The 21,931-nt window shown below is 56.4% G+C and overlaps 1 protein-coding gene across 8 annotated transcripts in view; it reads right to left on the bottom strand.

Annotated features, from left to right (window-relative positions):
- The window catches only part of DLG3 (discs large MAGUK scaffold protein 3), a 78,328-nt gene that overhangs the window by 37,795 nt on the left and 18,602 nt on the right, over positions 1-21,931 (bottom strand). For 4 of the 8 annotated variants that reach the window (XM_054289854.1, XM_054289853.1, XM_054289852.1 and 1 more), the window contains one exon: positions 1,353-1,406. In XM_054289854.1, coding sequence (XP_054145829.1) covers positions 1,353-1,406 — 54 coding nt within the window. Of the gene's footprint in view, positions 1-1,352; positions 1,407-14,739; positions 15,116-21,931 lie in introns of those variants that run through there. The other 4 variants (XM_054289859.1, XM_054289856.1, XM_054289857.1 and 1 more) reach the window with 4 other exon arrangements.

Consider the following 21,931-nt stretch of genomic DNA (forward strand, 5'->3'; position numbering starts at 1 on the left):
CAGGGAGGAGGGATGGGCACGGATGGAGGGTGGCACAGGATGCAGTGCTGGTGCCTGCAATGATGAGTGGACAATGTTCCTCCAGAGGTGTGACATTTGGTACTCAGGGAGGGTACAAAATGGATGTGAAAGCAGCCTTTCCACCCAGGAATTCCTCTCTGCCCTACCATGTGTTTGGGGAAAGTAACCTTTGGGGACAGCTGCTCCCCTCTGCCACATTGATACAAGGCTGCTGGACCCAGGGCCAGCACACTGAGAGATGCACCACTGCCTTCCTCCCCAGTCAGGTGGCTTTAATTCAGGCTTAATTAAACCATACAGCCAGGGCTGAAGAGGTCTCAGCCAGGCTCTCCTCCTTTTCTGTGGCTCTTCTCCACAGCCCAGTGCAGCTCTGATGGGCACTGACCCCACCACAGGCTGTGGGCTGAGATCTGCAGATTTCTACAGGGCAAATTCAACCCCCAGAAGTCACCTGTGGCAAATTCACCTGTGCCCACTACCCTGACTCCAGAGATGGACCCACCCCAGCGCTGAGTCCTGGTGCTGCTCCACTGCTGTGGAATGCAGCTGCAGTTTGATTCATCAAAAGTAAACCTGAGGCAAAGCACCCAGCCCTGGCAAGCTGTGAGCTGGGCTCCTTTGGGCAAAGAAGGGAAACACCCCACAAGCACAGAGCCAATGCTGCTGGCCAGACACCCATGCTGGCCACCCTGCTCCCTTCATCTGCCCCGCAGGAATGAGTTACAAATGTTCTGGGGACGGATGGAGCAGGAGGCAAACCCTGTCTGCCACAAACTGAGGAGGATTATCTTATACTACGCCACTACTACACGGTGCCAAATGCTGCAAACACACTCACCAAGCACTGCTCAGCTGCTGGCAGCCTTCAGTGGCAGAGGAGCAGCACCTGGTGGGCCCTGCTGCCCTGAGGACTGGTGAGCGAGATGCCAGCAAGCACCCAGAGAGCTCTGCACCCCTCCTGAGGTTGCCTAAGGAGGCTGAGGCAGTGCAGGAAGAGACCCTCAACCCCCCTGTACGGGAGGCAGAGGAAATGGCTGTATGATTAACCCTGACACAACCATCTGGGATCCCCAGCTCCTCTGCTGAGTCCTTTTGCCTTGTGCCTCCCTGTGCTGGAGCCCCAGCATCACCTGCTGCTGGCCTTGGCTCTGTGCTGTGTCACCCAGCCCCAAGGTTTGGGGTGGGATGAGCTGTGGGGACATGGCGTGGGTATCAGGATCTTCTGCTGCCTTACCAGGGCCTCCTTGAGCTGGGAAAGTCTTTCCTGCCTTGCTGAGCAGGGAAAATGCAGCACTTGATCAAAGGAAGCAAAAGGAAACCGGGAGACTTACAGAGAGCCCTTGTTCCAGCGAGTCAGTGTTCACCATAATGGGAGCGGGGTTGGCCTGTGAGGAGACAAAAGGGGGATGTCACCAAGCTGAGCCATGGACCCAGCCCTGGTGGTGCACTGCCTCTCCCCTGGCCACGCCAGCACGGACCCTCCAGGCCAGGCAGCACTGGGAGCTTCGGGAAGGGCTCTGTTTGTCCAACAGCCCTGGGACAGGAGCAGGGCCACAGCACAGCTCTGGGCATCAGTCTGTCCTCAGAGCTGGTGTGTCCCAAACACCCCATGGCCTTGGCTGCTGGGAGGGACATAGGGAACACTGGAAATTCTCTCAGGCCTGCGTCAGACTCCCAAAATTTACGTGAATTTCACACTAGCGAGAGGTGAGATATGAGGAGTAGGGAAAGAAGCCTTTCTGGGGGAGGAATTTACTGCCAGCACACCAAAAACCTTCCAACAGCTGCTGTTCCTCCGAAGCACAGGGCCACCATGCCCTGAGAGAGGTGACAGCATTTGTTCCCTGATCCTCATGACTGCTGTGCTGGGCAGCCTCGGCCCATCCTGACAGCAGCAGACGCATCTTCCTGTCCTGGAGGGCTCCCTGTGACCCTCTCCAGGTCCCTCCTCCTCGGCTGCCTCTGTCTCGGCTCGCTGCACATGGCGGGGCAGGCACAGAAGGAGGGAGGGCCCAGAAAGGGACGGGAGAAGGTGCAGCGCCGTGGGCCGGGGGCGGGTGAGGCCAGGGGAGGGACGGGACGGGACCGGACGGCTGGGGATTAGGGACGGCCGAAGGAGGGACAGGACGGGACGGCCGGAACCATGGGGAGGCCGGAGGAGAGAGGGACGGGACCGGGAGGGACGGGACAGTCGGAGGAACCGGGATGAGACGGGAAGGGACGGGGAAGGACGGGACGGTCGGAGGAACCGGGATGAGACGGGAAGGGACGGGGAAGGACAGGGAAGGACGGGACGGGACGGTCGGAGGAACCGGGGTGGGAGGGGACGGGACGGGACGATCGGAGGAACCTGGGTTCCTCCGGAGTGGGACGGCCGGCGATCTGGGACGAGGGTGGCCGGCCGGAGGCACGGGACGGAACGGGGGGCCGGAGGAGGAGGAGGAGGAGGAGGAGGAGGAGGAGGAGGAGCAGGGCCGGGCCGGGCCGGTGAGGGTCCCGCCCCGGAGCTGTCCAGCGCCGCCGCTGCTGAAGGCGGGGGCTGCCGGAGCCTCCCCGGGCGCTGGCAATGAGGGAGGAGCGGCAAAGCCAGAGGCAGATCCAGGGCTGGCATTCCCCCCGGCACACAGCGGAGCAGGGCAAGCCTGGAAGGGCAGCGGGGGCTGGAGCTCGCTTCATCATCCTCGGGCTCGTGAGGAGAAGAGCAGCGGAGTGAGACAGGAACCACCGGGGAGGGGGAGTGAGCCTGCCTGGGCATCACCAACACCAGCCGGGCAAGGTGGGCTAGGGAAACAACCACCAGCACCACTGCCTGCCCATTAACAGCGTGTTGGACCACACGGCCCCACAGCCTCTGATCTGTGATGTTTCCACAGGAACCAGCTGCCTCCTCATCGCTCCTGTCTGGGTTTGCCCATCCCTGACTGAGAGCACCTGTGAATGCCACACCAGCCTCCCCCGTACCCCAGCACAGCAGCCCCACCGTGCCCTGCTTTAGCTGACCCTGTTTCTGACTATTCACTCTCCTCAATTAGTGGAGGAGAGAGTTAAGGACCAACCAGCCTGTGGTTTAAATCCTGCCCTGGAAGGTTCTGCTCTCATATGGATGGAGCAGGAGGTAGTTAATTTGATTTATTCAGATGCTTTCTGATCTTTCCTGCAGCTGTAACTATTGGTTACAAAACCATAGTTTTTATGGCAATTAATTCTCTAACTCAGGCAAATATGACCGCTTCCAAGCACTCCTGCCAAACCCCTCCTCCACACAAAGGAGAATCACAATTTTCAGGTCCAGTGTCTTGGGATCTCCAAGTCCCAGAAGCAATGTTAAATGGGGAATATCCCCTCTCTGGCAGTACACAGTCCTTGTATTTAATCCAGATAATTTGAGAGATAGAATATATTAAACCTGGCAGTGGCTTTTATTAGTCCCCAGTGCAATTCTAGGAAGGGATTCCACATTTCAAGGCAGAAAAGAAGCACTTCTACTGCCAGCAATTAACAACCGGTAACACATCAAGGTTTGAACACCCAGATGCCAGCTCTTATTAGATGAGTTTCCAGGAAGGATGCAAAGAGGCAGCCTAAGTGAATGTAGCCCATCATGTGCCCCATGATTTATAAAAAGAATTCACATCCACAAATGATGCTTTGGATCCCTCCCAGGGAGAAGTGCTCTATATAATAATGTTATAGAGGCTTTTGCAGGTCCAGCCTGAGTCTTCCACTGAGCCCCACTGCACTCTTTGTTGAATTAATAATAGCCCAAAAATCACACATCACATTGCCTCTCTCACACACTGGTGAGCCCTGAGGACATATTTTGTTCAGCCTGCTCCCTGTGCACCGAGCATCCTTTGCAGCCATTCCACACTAGTGATTTTTTACATCTCAGAATACTGCTAGGAGCACAATTTACCACTCAGGCTCCAGATGGGACCCCGGAGATACCCAGTGTGAGTGGCTGCTCTAAAACAAAGTCACACATGGTCAGGAGGAACTCAGACCAGGAAATCCCCACTTGCTTTCTGCAGCCAGCTATTCCAGCTACTACACCAAAGGTGTTTGAGCATTAGTTCTGACTTCCACTTGTAAATATTTCAATATCTGCACTTTGCCTGTCCTACTGAAGAGACAGATAAGACCTAAAACTCAGAAATAAGCAGAGCACCTGAAAATAAAAGCTTTTGCCTCCCTCCACCAGTCAGGCAGAGGTACTGAGCAGCTCTGCTAGCCAGGGGAGGACAGAGACAGTCATAATTTTTTGCTGGGCAGCAGGAACGTGCTGGTGAATTAACCATGCCTTCAGTTCCATAGGGAAGGGTAAGTAATTTATGCCCTAAGGAGCAGGGGCTTGCAATACAGGGAGGAGAGGGAACAGGGCTGTGCATTCAGCCCACATTCAATGGCGGCTGTCAGATCTCTTCCATCTAAACCCCTTCATCACAATATTATTTACCAAGCCCTGTTTGCGCTTGGGGGGATTTAGAATAGAATATATATATATAAAAATATAAATATATAAATAAATATAAATATATAAATAAATATAAATATAAATATAAATATAAATATAAATATAAATAGAAATAGAAATAGAAGTAGAAATAGAAATAGAAGAGGTCCAAGTGCCACCAATGTCAGCAGAGCTGGAGGTGCCCTGAACTCTCTCCATCAGGCCCCTGGTCTCAGGGGATGGAGGCTGCAGGGACTCAAGGAGGACCTTGGGCAGTGAGGAGGGCACTGCACAGCTGCAGAGAGATTGATCTGGGCACAAAGCCAGCGAGGCAGAGGACAGCTGTTGAGAAAATCTGGGCAGCAACAGGAGTCAAAGGAAACCGTGGTGAAGGGGGATGAAGTTTGAAGGTCAGGATTGAAGAGCTCTCTGGTCTCACGGGGCTGAGAGGAGCAGAGCCTTGCATTCACTGAGCTCAGCACAGCAGTCCTGGTGGCAGCCACAGCCCAGGAGCTGATGGAGGAGCAGCAATCTGCCCCAGGCAGCCCCAGAGAGGGACTGGCTCCCTGTGCAGACCTTCGTGCCTGTCTGGGGCAGCTGCCTCTGTGGTTGAAGCCAGGAGGAGGCTGTGGGTCTGTGTGCAGGGCAGGAGGGATGTCTCCTCCTCTACAGGCTCAGCAGTACCACTGCAGCACGTGCAGGGAGCAGGCCAGCAGTGTTGGAAAAAATCTCAGGTACAGGATGTGCCCTTCAGAAGCACCCTTAGATATCCCCTCTGGGTAGTGATCTGAGAGGGACTGCTGCTATTTGGGCTCCACTTGGGCCCAAAGTGGCAGCCCAGTGACACTAACACAGTCACCTGGGATCACCAAAGCCCCAAACAACTACAGGTATCACCCCTCACCTCAGTTCTACTGCTGTCATCTGCTGGCACAAAGGTAGGAACTGCAAAACATGATGATTTTCCAAAACTTCCAAGCAAAAGAAAAGCTGCAATTACATGCAAATGGAGGAGGCTCACTAGCCTGCTGCTGAGGGTTGGGTCCTGCCCTGTGGCATTTCCCCAGGACTGCTCTCAGGGCTGGCACACAGGAGCTGGGCAGGGAGACTCTGAACTGAAAGTCCAAGATGATGTCTCCAGAACTGAGATCCCAAAGCTTTTCCAGCTTCACATCCTCCATAAAACCAGCATGGGGCCAGCCCACAGAGGTCAGGAGATGTGTACCTGCTGGAGGCAAAATACACGTGCTACAGGCGTCCCAGGACAAGGCAACTGGATTGTGATCACAGATAAACACATTTCCATCTTCACCAGCAACAGGAACAACAGCAGCCTCCAAAGCAGGCCAAACACACAGAGCTGCTGTCTGCAGGAGAGTGGGGTGTCCCATGTGTGGTGCAAGGAGGAATGTGCAGGACATAGTGGCTGCTTGAGACACTGGTCTGCTGCATGAGAAGCAAAGCACTAATTTAACTCCTTTGTTTCCCCAGACTGGATCAGAGTGAAAATTCAATCTGTCTTTTAATATCCTTTGTTTCATATCATCTGAGGTATAATAGCAGTGCTCAGAAGGAAATGGCTCTGAAGATAAGTGAAATTCCATCTTTACATCCCTTTAAAAGCTCTCAGGAGCAGAGGTCACAAGTGGGGAAATGCCCAACAGAATTATCTAATCAGGGCTGACACTGAGCTGCTTGTAGTCCAGCTCCATCTGCTTTGATTTTTTTTTTAAAGGGTGTTAAAGCATGGAGAAAGCTGTGCATTTCCAGCTCTGGAAGCAGCTGCTCTGTGGCAGGACCCAGCCCTGTTGAGTTCTGGCTGTGAACAAGCAGGTACAGGCTCGGGGTGCTGAGGGTGCTGCAGGATGCCCAGACACAACAGGATCCTGTGGGGAGTGGGTTTGCACCAAGCTGCTGAATCAATGTCACAGGAACGAGCTCAGGTCCTGCCTGCACAGCCCACACAGAGCCCCTGCTCAGCTCTCACCCTGATGAGCCCTGACACACTCATCTGCTTTGTGCCAGCCTGACTGCCCACACGTGCCCAGATGCTGCTTTTACCAATGCTGGGCTCCTTCCTGCCCCAAGCCAGAGCCCAACACGTGGCTCCCACCGCACCTGGGAGGACACAGCTCCTCCCCAGCAACCTGAACTTGTGGCCAAGGCCACACAGAAACTCATTCTTGAGGCTCCCTGAGGCAAGGAGGGGAAGAGTCTGGCTCTGCCATTTCTGAACAGCAGGTGTGTAGAGCAGAGAGGTGCTGGCATCTTCCCTCCAGGTTGCCCCTGACCCCCCAGAGACCCCCCTGGTTTTCCCCTGGCTGTGCCCAGAGAAGCCACCTCGCAGTCCTCCTGTAGGAAGCAAAGCATGGCACATCCCTCCCCAGACTGAAGCCTGCTCCCAGCTGCCCCATGAGATGCAGGGCTTTTCTGACATCTCAAGACCAAATCCATGCTTTGACCTAACCCTTCCACTCTCAAGGGGAGAGGTGCTGGTCCCAGGGCTGGTCCCATCCTCACAGATCCCTGTGCTCATCTCTCTTTTCTTTCCTGAGCTTTACATGGTGGCCACCATGTAAAGGTTGCTGAGGTTGCTTGGAAGCATCAACAGAGCTGGAGACAGGGAAAGGCAGCAAAAGAAAACAGAGGATGAAAACTTTAAGAGGCTGAAGAAGTCCTAGGCCAGAGATGAACAACCCTTGCTTTTAACTGGGCTGGATAAAGGAATTCTCTCTGCATTTTTCCTCATCTCCTGCAAGAGCAACCTGTTGGCTGACATGGTTTGGGCAGGGGGAGGACACGACCCAACAAGTGTGCCTGCATGAAGGGGAGTGACAGGTTGAGCCTGGCCCCTGCCCTCCTGCACGGCTCAAAACATGGCACCAGTGATGTGGGGAAGGATGCTGGGCTGACTTTGGAGCTTGCAGGTGCCCGCACCCTGTGCCAGTCCCATCCAGCCAGGTGCCAGCTGCTGCCTCCCTCCCCATGCTCGGCTCCCAGCCAGCCTGGTGGCCTGCAAGCAAGGGCAGCCCTTCTCTCCAGGCTGAGCTGGGCTGTTCAGGGGGCAGGAGCAGGCTCTGGGGCTGCACTGCCCCTGCCCCACGGCTGCCCCTCGGCACCGGCTCAAAGCGCCGTGGCCAGCCGGAAGCACGGAACACGGGACTTGAAAGGTCCCTGCTCACAAGGAGCTTTGGCAAAGCCACCGAAGTGCCCCAAGTGTAATGTGAACACAAGCAGCTACTGAAGGTTTAATCTTTGTTTTGGTGCCTTTTTTTTTTTTAAAGAGTAGCTTAAATAGGGACTGGGAAAAAGCCTTTACTCGGTAGCAGCACAGGAAGAAAGCTTCCCAAAGAGCAGCTCTGTCAAATATAAGTTTCCATTTAGAAACCATTAAGGCCAGGGTGTTCAAACTTGAAAGTTAGACATCCTGTTCCAGGCTCAGCCCACTAAAATAAGTGACCCAATTTGCAGAGCTTCTGGACTTCAGTAGCTTCTCTTTTATCCTGGCGGTACCAAATAAAATTTACTTGATTCCTTTTTGCACAGGAAGAGTTGTTATTATCCGAAAGAGTCACATGCTTTTATCTTCCTCTCAGACAAATACATATGTATAGGGGAAAAAGAGAGAATAGGAACAGTGTTAAAATAAAGATTTCTTTGGTTCCTGGGATTCAAATATCCTAATTTCTTCTTTTCAGTAAGTTCTAGTGCACACCCAGTTAACAAGTGTTAAGAAACCTGTTTCTGTAGGAAAAAAAGCAAACTAAGATCCATCAACAGAGATTCAAGAAAAATTCTAGTTAATACAAAGGTGACAAGAAGGTATCTAGGGCCTGGTCTGGGGTGCTCTGAAGCACTGCATGTTCCCAAAAATAATTACACCCTTGGAACAGCCCTTCCGCAAGCCCCATTGAGCAAGCTCTGCAAGTTAAACTGCAGAGTTCATTCCAAATTCAGGTATTCTGAATACCTGAAAATTCTTGTTAAACACTGTATTAAAAGTTTTCATCTTTAAGTCCCTGATACATGCTCACAGCATATTGCTGGATTTACAACGAGGGCCCTTGAGGACTCCCTACATCATCCCATCTTTGCATGTGTTAAAACCAGCTGTGAGCATTAGCACAGCCCACTGCACCCACAGTGCTGGCACAATCTCCCAGCAGGGCTTACACCCATCCCTGCATCACAGCTGCCGGGCTGAGCCCCGGGCTCTCTGTCCCTCCTGCCTGCACGCAGGATTTGGGGTGGCAGAGCCCCCCAATCCCCACATGAGCGGGGCAGGACCTCCCTCTCCTGGCACCCAGAGCCCAGGTCCCCTTGCAGAGCATCCTGCACCGGGCTGTGCACAGCGGGGCCCGGCACATCAGCACGGCCCTGATTACTCCTGATTAGTCTTAATGACTTCCCCTCTCTAAATGAGCATTCACAGCTCGGGAAGGAACGGAAGCTTCTTTCCTCCCATAATAGCACAGGACGTGCCGAGGGGCTTACCCGAACAAGGCAGCTCTCCAGGAACAGTGACAGTGACAGCTCCTGCTGCCTCCTCCCACCCTCCCTGCGCCAGGGTACCGGGCTGGGCCTCTGGTACAGCTGTCCCTGGGTCTCCCTCTCATCCAACCCCCATGGGACCCACACCTGAGGATGGCCAGCAGATCCCTGGCACTGGTCAGGACTGGGCTCAGGCAGATTCAGAGGTGGTGAAGAGCCGGTGGAAAGCACAGCCATGGGGGCATGGACATCCCTCCTACAGGAGTGACAGCAGTGCTGTCACAGTGCAGGCTGATGGGCTTCCTGCTGCCCCCAGGTTCCTCTCCAGGAGCAACTTCCTCCACACTGCACACACCCCTGCTGAAACGTGCCCGCGCTTGGCCCTGCATGCCTCACCAAGCACTCTCCACCTCCTCCTCCTCCTCCAGCAGGGTGGCAGGGCCACATCCTCCCATTTCTGGCAGGTACTTTGCTCTTCTTCTACAGGTTGCATTGATGGGATCTCTCCCACTTCTGTGGCTTCAGACCCTGCCTCTAGAGCAGCAGCTGCACCCCTAGCACAGCCAGCTCAGACACAGCTCCAGCCCCTCTCCTGTGCAGCTCAGGACCCCAAAGCCAGCATCCAGGCACAGCTCTGGGGCTGCAGTCTGCACATCTGGGCTGGCTGGCAGGCAGCACTCAGTAATCCAGCTGGAGAAGAGCTAAGCTCAGTCCTTCAACTCACTTCTCTAATTCCAGCATTATCCCTTACTGCATTAAAGGGATGAGTCAGAAAAGCCAACAAGCACAAGGGTGCAGCCCCTGTCCAAGGGACTCACGTGCCCAAAGAAAGGGGGGAAACCTTACAGGTGAATCAATAAGCTAAGGAGAAAAATGTCCTCAGCTGTTAACTCCTAAATGAATTCAGCAGTGAAGGAGCACTGAGAACATCTGATTCTCCTCACTCCAGGGGATGGGTGACAGCAGGACACGGGATGCTCCGGGGCGGGTGAGGAGAACCAGCTCACTCAGCATCTGTGTGCCAAGGTTTTCCCAGGAGAGGCACAGGAAAGGGGTATGACTGTAAAAAAATAACATTATCTAGGCCTTGATTTCATCTGAGGGGCAGGAAAGGAACATCAAAAGCACGGGGAAAATCAGCTTCTTGCCAGGGGGCAAGGGGCGAGGGTGGGGGCGAGGGTGGGTGCGAGGCTGGGCTGGGGGGAAGCAGAGCAGCTCAGCGCCTGCTCATAGCAACTCAGCTGGGTGATGACGGCAGGAGCACCAGATGGAGATGCCCAAGAAGCAAGCTGAGAGGTGAGATCAGATGGAGGGGGATATATTAGGAACAGACACGCAGAGTTACACATCGTGAGTGAGGAGGTGACAAACAGGTCTGTGGAAGGGGAATCAAACTCTCACGAGGGAGTGGAGTGTGATGGGGAGTGAGGGACAGGGAAGACTCTCTGGGACTCCGGCTGGCAGGGGGACATGCTGGAAGAGATGCTGGGGGTGGAGGGAGGACAGGGGCCCCACCAGTGGCCAGAGAGCAGGGGCTGAGCAGGTGGATGGGCCAGGAACAGACAAGCACTGTGTTCAGCCATGGAGCCAGACGCAAAGGACAAGTTTCACTACAGTTGCATCTACATTTAGGTTGCCAAAAATACCTTTCACAGATTGGCTGTCTTTAATTAAAAGGATGTCTCCTGTGCTCCTGGCACGGTACAGAACTCATCCTGCCACGTGGGGCTCTGTGTGGAAGCTCTGCAGGGGGACTTTCCCGTGGGACAGCTCCTCTTTGTCTGCATCCCTCCCATCCTGCCGGTGCTGGGCAGCTCAGGCAGTGGTGCTCCCCTGAAATGCCCCTCCACAGTGCAGGCACAGAGAAGAGAAGGAAAACTTCACCCCCTTCCTGTTTTGGCTTCTCTCCTTCCCTCCAAACACGGAGAACGCCTTCCTCCTCTCTCCTCCTCCACGTTTCAGTGCAAAGATTTAGCTAATTTCTTCTATGAATAGCACGGGAGTAGCCATAGCAACATCACCCTGCCAACCTCACCACCTCCACTGCCTCCATGTCCCCGGCACCCTGTTCCTCTCACCCTCCCTCGCACCTCCCCAGGGAACATCTGGGGCTTCAGCCATTTCCCACAAACCAACCTGGATTCCCACAAGCCAACCTTCATTCCCACAAGCCAACCTGCATTTGGCTCCCTGCCTGCCCCCCTGGTGCTCTCCCTCCCTCCTTCCTTCCAGCCATACCTGCTCATCACTCAGGATCCTGGTCTGAACCCCCACGGTTTCTCCAAGGCTCCTTCCTCCCCCTGCCCCAAGAGACAGGAGCCCCAAGCCCAGCATCATCTGAAGGCTCAGCAAAGGCCAAGATGTGCTGTCCTGTGCTCACCTACTGCAGTAACTGCCCAGGGCATGGGAGGAACTCAACAAGCAACATTTGTGCATTGAAAACCAGCCTGAAAATCAGTGAATGCTCACTGCTGAGGGTGGGCAGGGAAGAGCTGTCCCACTCCTCCTCCTGCCTGCCCATGAACACTTCTGCCAGGGGTGGAGGCCACACAAGCCTGGTGTGCTCTGGGCATCTGCAGGTGGTCAAGGTCTCATTGCAATGACCACCCCAAGAGGAGAAAGGGACCACAGAGAGGGGGCAGCAGGACTTGGCATTCCTGGCCAAGCAGGGCCAGTAAACCTGGGGCAGCCCTGGGGGCACTTCCTCACCACATGCCAGGGAGCTGCACTGCCCTGGCCCCTGCCCCAGCCACCCAAAATGCACACGAAAATGCTGGTGACACCCTTGAGACCCTCATGGGGCTCTGGTCACTGTGCCTGGCACCGGAGTCTTCAGAGTGAGCTGAGACTCAGGGCTGGACGTTCCCTGTGGGAGGGAAAGGTGCTGCTTCAGGACCCTCAGCCCTTGGAGCAGGGCAGGGGAAGGGGCTTGGGCATGGGCAGGCAGCTGAGCACCCTCTCCTGAGAGGCTGTGGGGTCACTGTGCAGGGCAGAGGAGGGTTTGAGCAGTGCTGCACATCAGGGATGCTCCCCTGGATCACACTGCTGGTCCTCCCACAAAGCCAGGAGTCCTCCTGTCACCCCAGCCTGGCAGGGAGGAACTGAGCTCCCCACCAGCCAGCAAAGGGGGACAAGGAGGGCACAGGGCCAGTGGGAGGGATAGCGATGGGAACAATGGAGGACAGCAATGACATCAAGCGCAGGGATTGGGAACTAATGAGCAGGGAACAGGGATAGATAAGGGAAAAGAAATGGGAGACATCTCAGGGGGGAGAAGAAAAGCAAAGCAAAAACGATGTGAGATACCTAGACCTCTGAGATTTCCTCCCTCCCTGTGGTGAGGATCAGGGATTCTCAGTTACTGGCATTGCCTGAGCAAGCTAAAATGTGTCCTAGAGAAGGGGAGAGGCAGGAGGAGAGAACAGACGGGGGCTGGACGTGGGAGGAGGTGCAGGTTGACGCTGGGACCGTGCTGTGTGTTGGGCAGCACGTGTGGGCACGTCTCACATGCCGTGGAGCTGCTCTGGCTGTGTGAGTGTGCCATGATGTCAGAGAACATACAGCACCATAGGCAACTGGGAGCACGTTTCTGATGTCAGAGCACTAGCACACGCTTCTCTGCCTGCACGAAGAAGGAAGGGGAGGAAAAACGCTTAAATGAGAGCTGGTGAAGCTCCCCAGGAGGGTAACAGATCCCTGCTCACCTGGGAAAGCCTCCTGGCCTGTGCACCCCTTCCCACCTCAGCTGCTGGAAGTGCTTTCAGGGACAGTGAGCTCATTTAAAGGGGCAGCCCTGAAAAATGGCAGCCCTGCCTCCAGCCAAGGCTCTCCTGGAAACGGAGGCAGCCAGTGAAGGAGATTGCTTTGCATCTGCAGCCTCCAGCCAAATCCACCCAGAGCCCAACACCTCCCGGCCTCCCAGAGCCAAGTGGACCTGCCTGCCCGGGCAGAAGCCATGCCTAGATGTTTCCATGTCACCACCTTTTGTCCCTCTGCCCACCCCTGGGCTGGGAGGAACATGGACTCCTGGGGGCTCAGGCGCCTTGGCTGAGGAGGATGAGGAGGAGAGCGTTGCTGAGGCGTTTGCTGCAGGCTTTACTCACAGCATTCATTTGCTCCACACCGGGGAGCGGCTGCCTGCTCTGATACAGGCACTGCACACACCACACACGTCATATTCTACATGCAGACCCTGCTATGCTCACACAGCCTCAAACACTGGCATCCTCTGTTGCTGGCAATGCCGTGAGGAGCTTTTGATTTTCCTTTTTTTTTTGTTTTTTAAACATCATCAGAAAGGCAAAGGCAGAGCAGAGACTCCCAACGCGGACTTTCCGAGCAGCCCAAGCTCCATGGCAGCACCACAAAGAGACAATGATTTCTCTTCCACCATTGCAAAAACATGAAAGGCTCCCCTGCCCAGGCTGCCACGGCAGCAATGCAGCTGGCATCACTTCCTTCTCACGCTGCTTGCAATCGTCTTACCAGGAATACTGGGCCGGACCTTTCATGCAAGCAGGAGCAGAAAGGAGGGAGCAAACATGCTTCGATTTTCTGCTCCCCCAGCTTGCTGCTTTGGATGGAGGGAAGGAAAGAGATAGTGGAGGAAAGATGGAAGAATGCTTGCCAGGAATCAGCAGGCGAGAGAGAACTGAGGCTGATTTTGATACAAAGAGAGAGAAAGCAGGACCAGGCTCATAGGAAGGTGGCTGGAGTTTTTGGTGCCTTCTGTAAATATAATCTGAGCTATCAGCTATGAATTTAATTATTTCAACCAGAGCTACAGTCAGACAGTAATGAAGAAGAAACAGAGGAAGGGAAGAAGAGGGTTGTGTTTGCCGAGAGCAGAGGAGGAGAGAATTCCCATTGATTCCCCTGTGTCTGCCTGCTACAGCATCTTGAAATAATAATTAGAAGGATCAATAAGAAATCATGTGAGGTTTGAAGATAATGAATGAAAGAAGCAGAAGAAGCAAAGTGAAATGCCTTTCTCTCAAGCAGGGTAAATTGTTTTTCAGGCAGGGTCTAGCCTCCATTTTAATGCTTTGCAAAAAGATCCAACCATTTTCTAAGCTGACTTGTGGGCTCAAAACAAGACTGGTCTCTCTATTTAGTGGAGAGAGACACAGCCCGAGAATGGGTCCTGGAGAACACTAATAAAATGAATGTGTGGGAAGAAATGGAGGCAGTGAAATGGGGCAGAATGCACACAGCACGCCAGCGACCAGAGCAGGGTTACGTAATAATCTCGGGGAGCAGGGACGTAGCAGCAGAGCGAGGAAACCACAACTCAATGGAGAGTGGGTGACAGTTTGGGAGCGCTGGCAAGCAACACCGCGAACCCACGAGGCTGCCCAGCGGGCAGCACGCACCATGCCTGCCAAACACAGCCCGACGGGATGCCCTTGGTGCTGCCAGGGCTTCAGGCACCGCGAGCGGCGAGCACCTCAGCCGGGGCGTCCAAAATACATCAACGCCCGACGACCACCTGGCGCCGAGCAAGATCCGTTCGGCCCCGTTCGGCCCCGGGAATGCTGCTCCGGTGCCGGGCTCCCGCGCCGGGCAGGACCGCAGCATCCAGCCCGAACCACGGCAACGCCGACCCGACCCGAGCCACGCCGCCGGTACCCATCCCCGGCATCCCCGGCGGCTGCTCACGCCCCCGGGGTGATGCTGCAGGAGCCGGGAGCCGCCGGGAACCCCGCGTCACCCCGAGCGCCGCCCGCCCCGTCGCGTCCCGCACCGGGGAGCCGCGTCCCGGGGCCGGCCCGTACCTGCTCGTACCAGTCGCGGCTCGAACACGTGCACTCGGGCCACCAGCCCGGGCCGCTCCCGTTCACCTTGGCCGCGCTCTTGCCCGGCGCCGGCGGCGGCGGCTTCAGCGCGGCGGGGTCGCGGGCGGGGGGCCCCAGCTTGGCCTTGCCGCGGGCGGCGGGCGCGGCCCCCCCGGGCGCGGGCAGGGTCTGCGAGCCGTAGCCGCCGTAGCCGTACTGCTCGTGCTGCCACTCGCCGTACGAGGGGGGGTCCATGCGCCGCAGGGCCGCCATCCGCGTTACCTCGTAGCACTCGGGGCACTTGCAGCAGTGGTGGTGCTTGTGCATCGCTGCCCTCACACCATAGAGCCGGCAGGGAGGGAGGGAGGGAGGCGGCGCGGAGGGGCGGAGGGAGGCAGGGAGGAGGGAGGGAGGGATGCTCAGGGGGCGGCAGCGGCCCCCGCCCCGCGCAAGGCGCGCCTGCCGCCTCTTCGCCCGCTCGGCGCCCCCGGCCCCGTGGGAGGAGGAGGAGGAGGAGGAGGAAGAGGAAGGGAGGGGGGTGGTGTTACAGCGCGGTGATCTCCGCGGGGGCGCGCCGCGGCATCGTCCGCAACGCCACTCGGTGCCGGGGCCGCTCCCGGCGCGGGGCGCGGGGCAGCAGCTCCGAGGCGCTCCGCTGCATGGGCCGGCTCAGCCCGGCTCGGCTCGGCTCGGTGCGGGACCGCGGCACCTGCGGCGGCGCGGAGCATCCCTCACCCTCCCTCCCCCGCAGCGGCCAATCCGCGCCGGCGGAACCTCCGCGCTCCGCCCCGGCGGCGGGGGCGCCGCTCAGCCCCATCCCCACGCTCATCCCCGCGCTCATCCCCGCATCCATCCCCGCTCCCATCCCTGCTCCCATCCCCACGCTCATCCCCGCTCCCAGCCCCGCTCCCGGGCAGCCCCGGCCGCGCCGCCCCCGCGCAGGCGGCATGGGAAGGAGCAGGATGGCAGGATGCTGCTCTCCTCACTCATCACCTTGCGGCTGCCCCCAGCCGTCTCCCGGAGCACCGGGCAGCCCCTGGGCAGCGCTGGGTTCCTCCAGCCCCGCGCGGCCGTGGCAGCCCTGCCAGCTTTGTGATGGACGCCAAAAGGGGCTCACTTTGCTCCAGCTGCGGGCCGCACTGGAGTAGGAAATAATTTTTCCAGATCTGAGCTGGTAGCTAGGCTGGTAGCAGCACCTCTGCATCAGTTGTCACCTTGCTTTTTTGGAAATGTTACTACATGTGCTGCATCCAGAACAGCACCCTGGGGATGCTGCCACTGCCCCGTGAGCCACAGGTGCACTGAGGGTATAGAAACCCCTTATAGACGGCCTTTGCTGGGCCTTCCACCTACTGCCATCAGCGGATGGCAAAAGCAGAGCAGAAATGCCTGCTGGGGCAGCAGGGCAGGGGTGCTGCTCCCAGTGCAGCTCAGAGTCCTTCACCTCTTGCAAAGAAGTGCAGGACTGGAAGAAGTTCAGAAGAGCCATCCAGATAAATTGATGGGGAGAGAGAGAGAGAAAAACCATTACAAACCCCCACATCTGACCATTTAGAACTTGAACCAGGCCTCTTAATGCTCAAAGGTTGTAAAAAATACTAGGGTGGGTGAAAAACTATTTTAAAGAAATGGTACATAAATATGTAGAATGACACATAAATATGTAGAAGAGCAATGAACTGTGCACTGTGTACACAAGCAGGAGGGGGTCACAAGCTGAGCCACAAGATATGATGGTGCAACACCTCATTTCAGGTTCCAAGGTCTGCAAGGCTCCTCCTGGCCTCCTGCAGCTGGTGCAAGATGACCCTGGCAGGACCACGGCTGTGGGAGGAGGAAGTGCATGATGGCTGGTCAGATAAATGCCCACTCCTTGTTCCTTCAGCTCTTTAAACTGCAGTGCAAAATTACTTCTGCGCACAGAGGTGCTCCTGCAGGGCTTGCTCCCAAGCAGCCAAGTGAAATGGTTGCTTCTGGGTGAAGGGGAGGGGGCAGAAGACACCCCATAATCAGCATTGGTGCCCCCAAGTACCATGCTCCTGCATGTCACTGTCTCTAGACTGCTCACATCACCTCAATCACAAGGTGGCTTAATGCCACAGGGTGCTGGAGTGGCTCAGACACTGAGATTTCCCTGCTGCAGGCTCAGGACAGTCATAATGTCCCTGGACAAGCAAGTTTAGAGCATCTGTGCTCCCCAAGCACAGCACAGCTGTGCTGCTGGGCCCTCAGGAACAGCTCCACAGGAGAGGCTCACCCTGCTGCTGGCTCACCCTGCTGCTGCCCTGGGCTCTCTCTGGACACTGACCAGCCCCAGGGGCACTGTGGCACTGACCAAAGAGGTGCACCAAGATGAAGCCAATGACTGCACACCAGTGTTTCCACTGCAGAGCTCAGTGCCACAGGGCACTGCAGAGCCCAGGAGCTCACCAGGGCAGTGTGGGATGCCTGCAAGCAAAGCAAGCTTGTTCTGAACTAATCAATGAAAAACTCAGTGTTTGAGTGCATGGCAGGAAAGTGTGCAGTGCTGGCTTTAAGAGAGGACTTTACACTTCAGGTTTTAAGAAATTAGGATTATCTCCAGATCTTCCACCTAATTCTCACACCATAGAGCCAGCAGGGAGGGAGGGACTGGGGCCATCCTCGTGCCATCAGATGGGAATGGCAGGAGGGACTGGGGCCAGACTGAAGCTGAGATAGAGGGTTGCTGCTCCAAAGTAGAACAAAAAGCCTTGTAAAAAAGCCAGGTGGCCATTGTCTCCCCCATGGGAACAAAAGGACGTGAATGCCTTGTTGGGTCTCCACCCATTGGCACCTCTGAGATAACTTCATCAGTGAGATGTGCTCAGTACTGGGCATGGCTAATTACTGCTCCACCCCACTGCAAACCTCCTTCCCATTGTGGTTCCCGCATGGCATGGTCAGGTTCCAGGGACCCTGCAGCGGCCACCCACTGCCATGGCCTTCCCCAGAGCCATCTTGGGGCCAAGCTCAGGCAGGAGCCCCAGTCTGCAAGAGGCTGATGGGTGTTAGGAGAGCACCAGGGAGCTGCAGAAGCAGAATTTGTCACCCCAGCTGCTCACGGCTGCCCTGTCCCAGACATACCCCCTGTCACTGTCCTGGGATGGGGCAGGCAAGGACACAGGCATTCACTCAGGGAGGAAGTGCGGAAGCAAGGGACAAGAGCTGTTAGAGAAAAATGCTTTAATAAGGAGCTGGGTGAACAATAAAGAGAAGCATTTACTTTGATTTTTTTCCTTCCCATTTTTTTTCCTTTTTTTTGGTGCATCCTCCACAAGGAAGGTGTCAGGTCCTCCCTAAGCTCTGCAGCCTTCACAGCCATCCATGCCCACATGGGAAGCACCCTCAGTGCCAGCCCCGGAGGGCCAGAATTGCAGCCTCCACCCCACAGCACTTCCCCCAGCTCTCTTATCTCTTAGTGCCTCATTGCCAGATGCAAACAGAGGGGTTTTGTGCCTCAGCTGCCACAGCTCTTTACAGCCCTTCCTTACCTACAGACATCTCCCCATCCCAAACCCCACATTTCCCATTTCAGCTGCCAGGAGAGTTGTTTCATTCCTGTGCATTTGTAATGAACTGCATGTGCCACCTGCTAACCTCAATTAAAAGGGAAAAAAGCAATCCATGGTTGCTGCTGCCTGCTTGCAACGTTCCCTAATGCTGCACAGGATCTGGGATACCTAATCAAGCTCAAGAGGAGGCCAGGGCTGGTTGGCCAGGGGCATCCACACTCTGTATTTCTCCAGCCTGTTTAGTGAGTGGTGGCATTTTGGGGACTGGAGGTGGCTCTGCTGGGAGAACAAGTGAAGTGGGCACCTGCACTGGGGGCCAGGCCTGTGGCTGGCAGGGCAGGCGCAGTGCCCAGCCCTTGAGGCAGCTGTGCGCATCTTGCTGCAGTAATGTGAGCTTTGAGCAGGGCTAGAGGAGATGGGAGCTGGTTTCCAGGCAGGTGCCTTCATGGAGGGAAGTGATTCAAGAGCTCTCTCATTCTCTACCCTCTTCCTCCCGGTATTCTCCCCGTCTTGTTTAAATTCTGCTTTGGCAGCTGCTCCTTTTACAGGTGCTAATTTCAGCAAAGTGTCAAGAAATCCCCGGAGATGATGCTATTTACAAGGCACAGAGATGGCACAGAGATGGCACAGAGATGGCACAGAGCTACGTTTGGTCTGGTGTCACCGCATTTCAGCCCCTGCTGCCGCTGCCTTCCTCTCGCATCAAGTCCTGCAGGAAGAGGAAGGCAAGTGTGAGGGTTTGCTGTACCTACAGCCCTGCCAGGATGGGGATGTTGGCTGTACCCACAGCCCTGCCAGGATGGGGATGTTGGCTGTACCTACAGCCCTGCCAGGATGGGGATGTTGGCTGTACCTACAGCCCTGCCTGGAGCAGGGGGATGTTTGCTGTACCTACAGCCCTGCCAGGAGCAGGGGGTGGGAGGATGGAGCAGGCTGAAGGCAGCCAGTTCCTTGCAGAAACAGCAGCCACGTGAGGGCTTGACTGTCACCCAACAGGAGCTGGGTCCTGCCACGGGAACCAAAGCCTCAGGTTTGCTCTGAGTCTGGGTGCAGACAGGGAGGCTTTAGGGATGCTCAGGAGGAAGGGGAGGACAGTTTTTCATGGGGGAGGTGCCTTTCTCCATCACAATCACCTGCAAAAAGACACCCAACACATGCAGCCCAGGGAAATGTGTCTGTGTGGGCAGGCTAGGAGGAGATGAGCAGCAAAGACAGGGACCAGCTGAACTTGGCTCAGTCTGGCAGTTCCTCAGCACTAACACAGACCCCACCCAGCAGGAATTTGCCATTTGCTGGGCCTGAGGCTTCTCAATTGGAACTTGAAGAGGTGATCTGCAGGGCTGGGTGCACAGCTGCTGTGGGCAAACTGGGCTGGAGGCTCCTGTGAGCACTGGAGGGTTTGTGCACTCACAGCTGGGTGGGAAGGGGCAGCATAAGAAACATCTCACTCCATGGCTTCTCCTTCCTGCCACCAGCAGCAATTCACACTGGGAAAAGTGCAGCTGGGATAACAATCACCAGCCATACCAAGGGACCAATAGCTCTCAGCACTCTCAGGACAGATGCCCAACAAATTATTCTCCTCCAGGGCAAAACCATTTTTATTTTTTTAAAGATCCCTAATACATTGCCCAGTTGCTGCACCCTTGCTTGTGGCAGCAATGGCACAGGAGTCTATAACAGGCTCCATTGGCTGGTTTCTGCAAACTCACATCATGGACAACTAAACATCTTCCATGGTGTTCTGGGGAGGGGAGAGGAGTGATGGAGACCTGAGCAGGCCCTTCCAGCAGGGCTCAGGCTCCCTGCCTGTAAAGGAGAGCCTGGAGGCGTTATTTAATAACAGCCAAATGCAGCAGGCTGTATGGAATTCCTGACAGCCTCACAATGCCCACAGCTGCTCTCCCCATGCCTGGCAGGGATGCTGCTGCCCTGGGCTGGGGCACTGGAGGCACGGGCTGGCTGTGGCTGCCTTGATGCATTTTCCTCCACAGCAGGGGGAGCCTTGCTGCTGCAAGGGCACGGCAATTACAGCGCTGGGTCAATTACCCACAGCCTGTGGTGCTCACTCCTGTGTGTGCCTCATTTCCTCCAGAAAATGACAGAGCAGAGGGAAGGTTGGACACTGTGACCAGGGCACCACTTCACCACTCCACACCAGGGTCACAGCAAGGTGTTTTGAAGTCTCACTGTCTTTTAGAGAATTGGTTGCTGTTTTTTGGGTACTGTACCACATAGGCTTGTGCCTAGTGTGACATCACCAGAAATCCTGTTTCCCTGCATCCTTCACCAGTCCCAGGCTGTCCCTGGGTCTGGTCACATACATCAGCCTTAGTGGGAGCCAAACACACGCAGCCTGGGCTGTACACGCCTATGGAGATCTCCTGTCTGCCTCTGCCTGAGCTGAAATGACCTTGGGGCCACAGAGCCCCACGGGCTGGTTCTCAGGGCTCCTCACCAGCCCATCCCTGCAGGAACAGGCTGTCTCCTTGGAGCGGGTCAACACCTGGCTCGGACAGGGAGGAAAGGGCTCAGCAGCACTCTGCCCACACCTGGGGCTACCTGGGCACCACAGACCTGCCCAGAGGGACCTTTCCCCATCCAGGGCTCAGCGATGTCCCTTCCTCGATTATTCCCACCCTGCCTGTGGAACAACTAGGGGAACTCCGTGGGAAACACGCATTCCCCCTTTCCCCATGCCAGCCCTGCTCCAATCTGCCCCTTCCAGATGGAGCAAAGCCCATTCCGCACCTCCCACCGCCCACGGCCAGTGACTCACAGGGATGCTGCTGCCTCATGCGGGCAGTGCTGCCCCAGAACACACTTCCCGCCGGGGAAACCTGCCCAGCCGCGGGTGACAAACCGGTGCCGGTGTCCCCTGGAGCCACGGGTGCCCGCGGTGCACGGGAGGAGCGCGCCTGGCCGGCCCGGCGTTGCCCCTTTAAGGGAGGAGGAGCCGCTGGCAAATTTGTGAATGGCTGTCCCCGCCCCCGCCGCGCGCGCCGCCCGCCCGGCCAATCAGCGCGCGTGCCGCAGGCTCGCGGCCCGCGCACGGGGCCCTCTTAAAGGCGCAGCGCCGCCACCCGCCCGTCCCCACACGGCCGCTTCGGGAGCCCCGAGGTGACCTTCAGAGCGGGATGAGGAGCCGCTGCTGAGGGCAGGCTCAGCCCTGCCTGCCTTCCTCACGGGCGACACGCCAGCAACACAAGCCCTGGAGGGTGGTGGCGGTGCTGAGGGTGATGTGCCAGCTCCCCTCACCCTGAGTGCAGGGCTTGGGCAGGGACGGTCAGGCCGCAGGGCCCGGACACCCACACTGCCAGAGCACACGGCGGGGCTGAGCTCCCCCCAAGGCCATGGGCTGCCATGGTGTGAGGGAGAGCAGGCGGCTGGGAGAGTGTTTCAGCACCCCATCATGTTCTAGGCCAGATCAGGAAGGCAGGAGCGCTCCCACAGAAGCGCAGCACTAAAGCTTACGAAATCTTCCTGCAGAAACACCCCACGAGACTCAGCTGTGCAAAACCTACCCCTGCACAGAGGGGAAACAGCTGTGCAGCGTGTGCCAAGGGGAGGGAATGAACAGTGGGATTGCAATAAACCCAGATATGTCTCCCCCTCCTTGCTCTCCACTGCTCCTCCCTCAGTCTGCTCTAGGCCAGGCT

This window comes from Melozone crissalis, unplaced genomic scaffold, assembly GCF_028551555.1.
Source record: "Melozone crissalis strain CALT ecotype California unplaced genomic scaffold, PUWL_Pcris_2 ptg000068l_1, whole genome shotgun sequence".
In the NCBI taxonomy this organism is placed as follows: domain Eukaryota; kingdom Metazoa; phylum Chordata; class Aves; order Passeriformes; family Passerellidae; genus Melozone; species Melozone crissalis.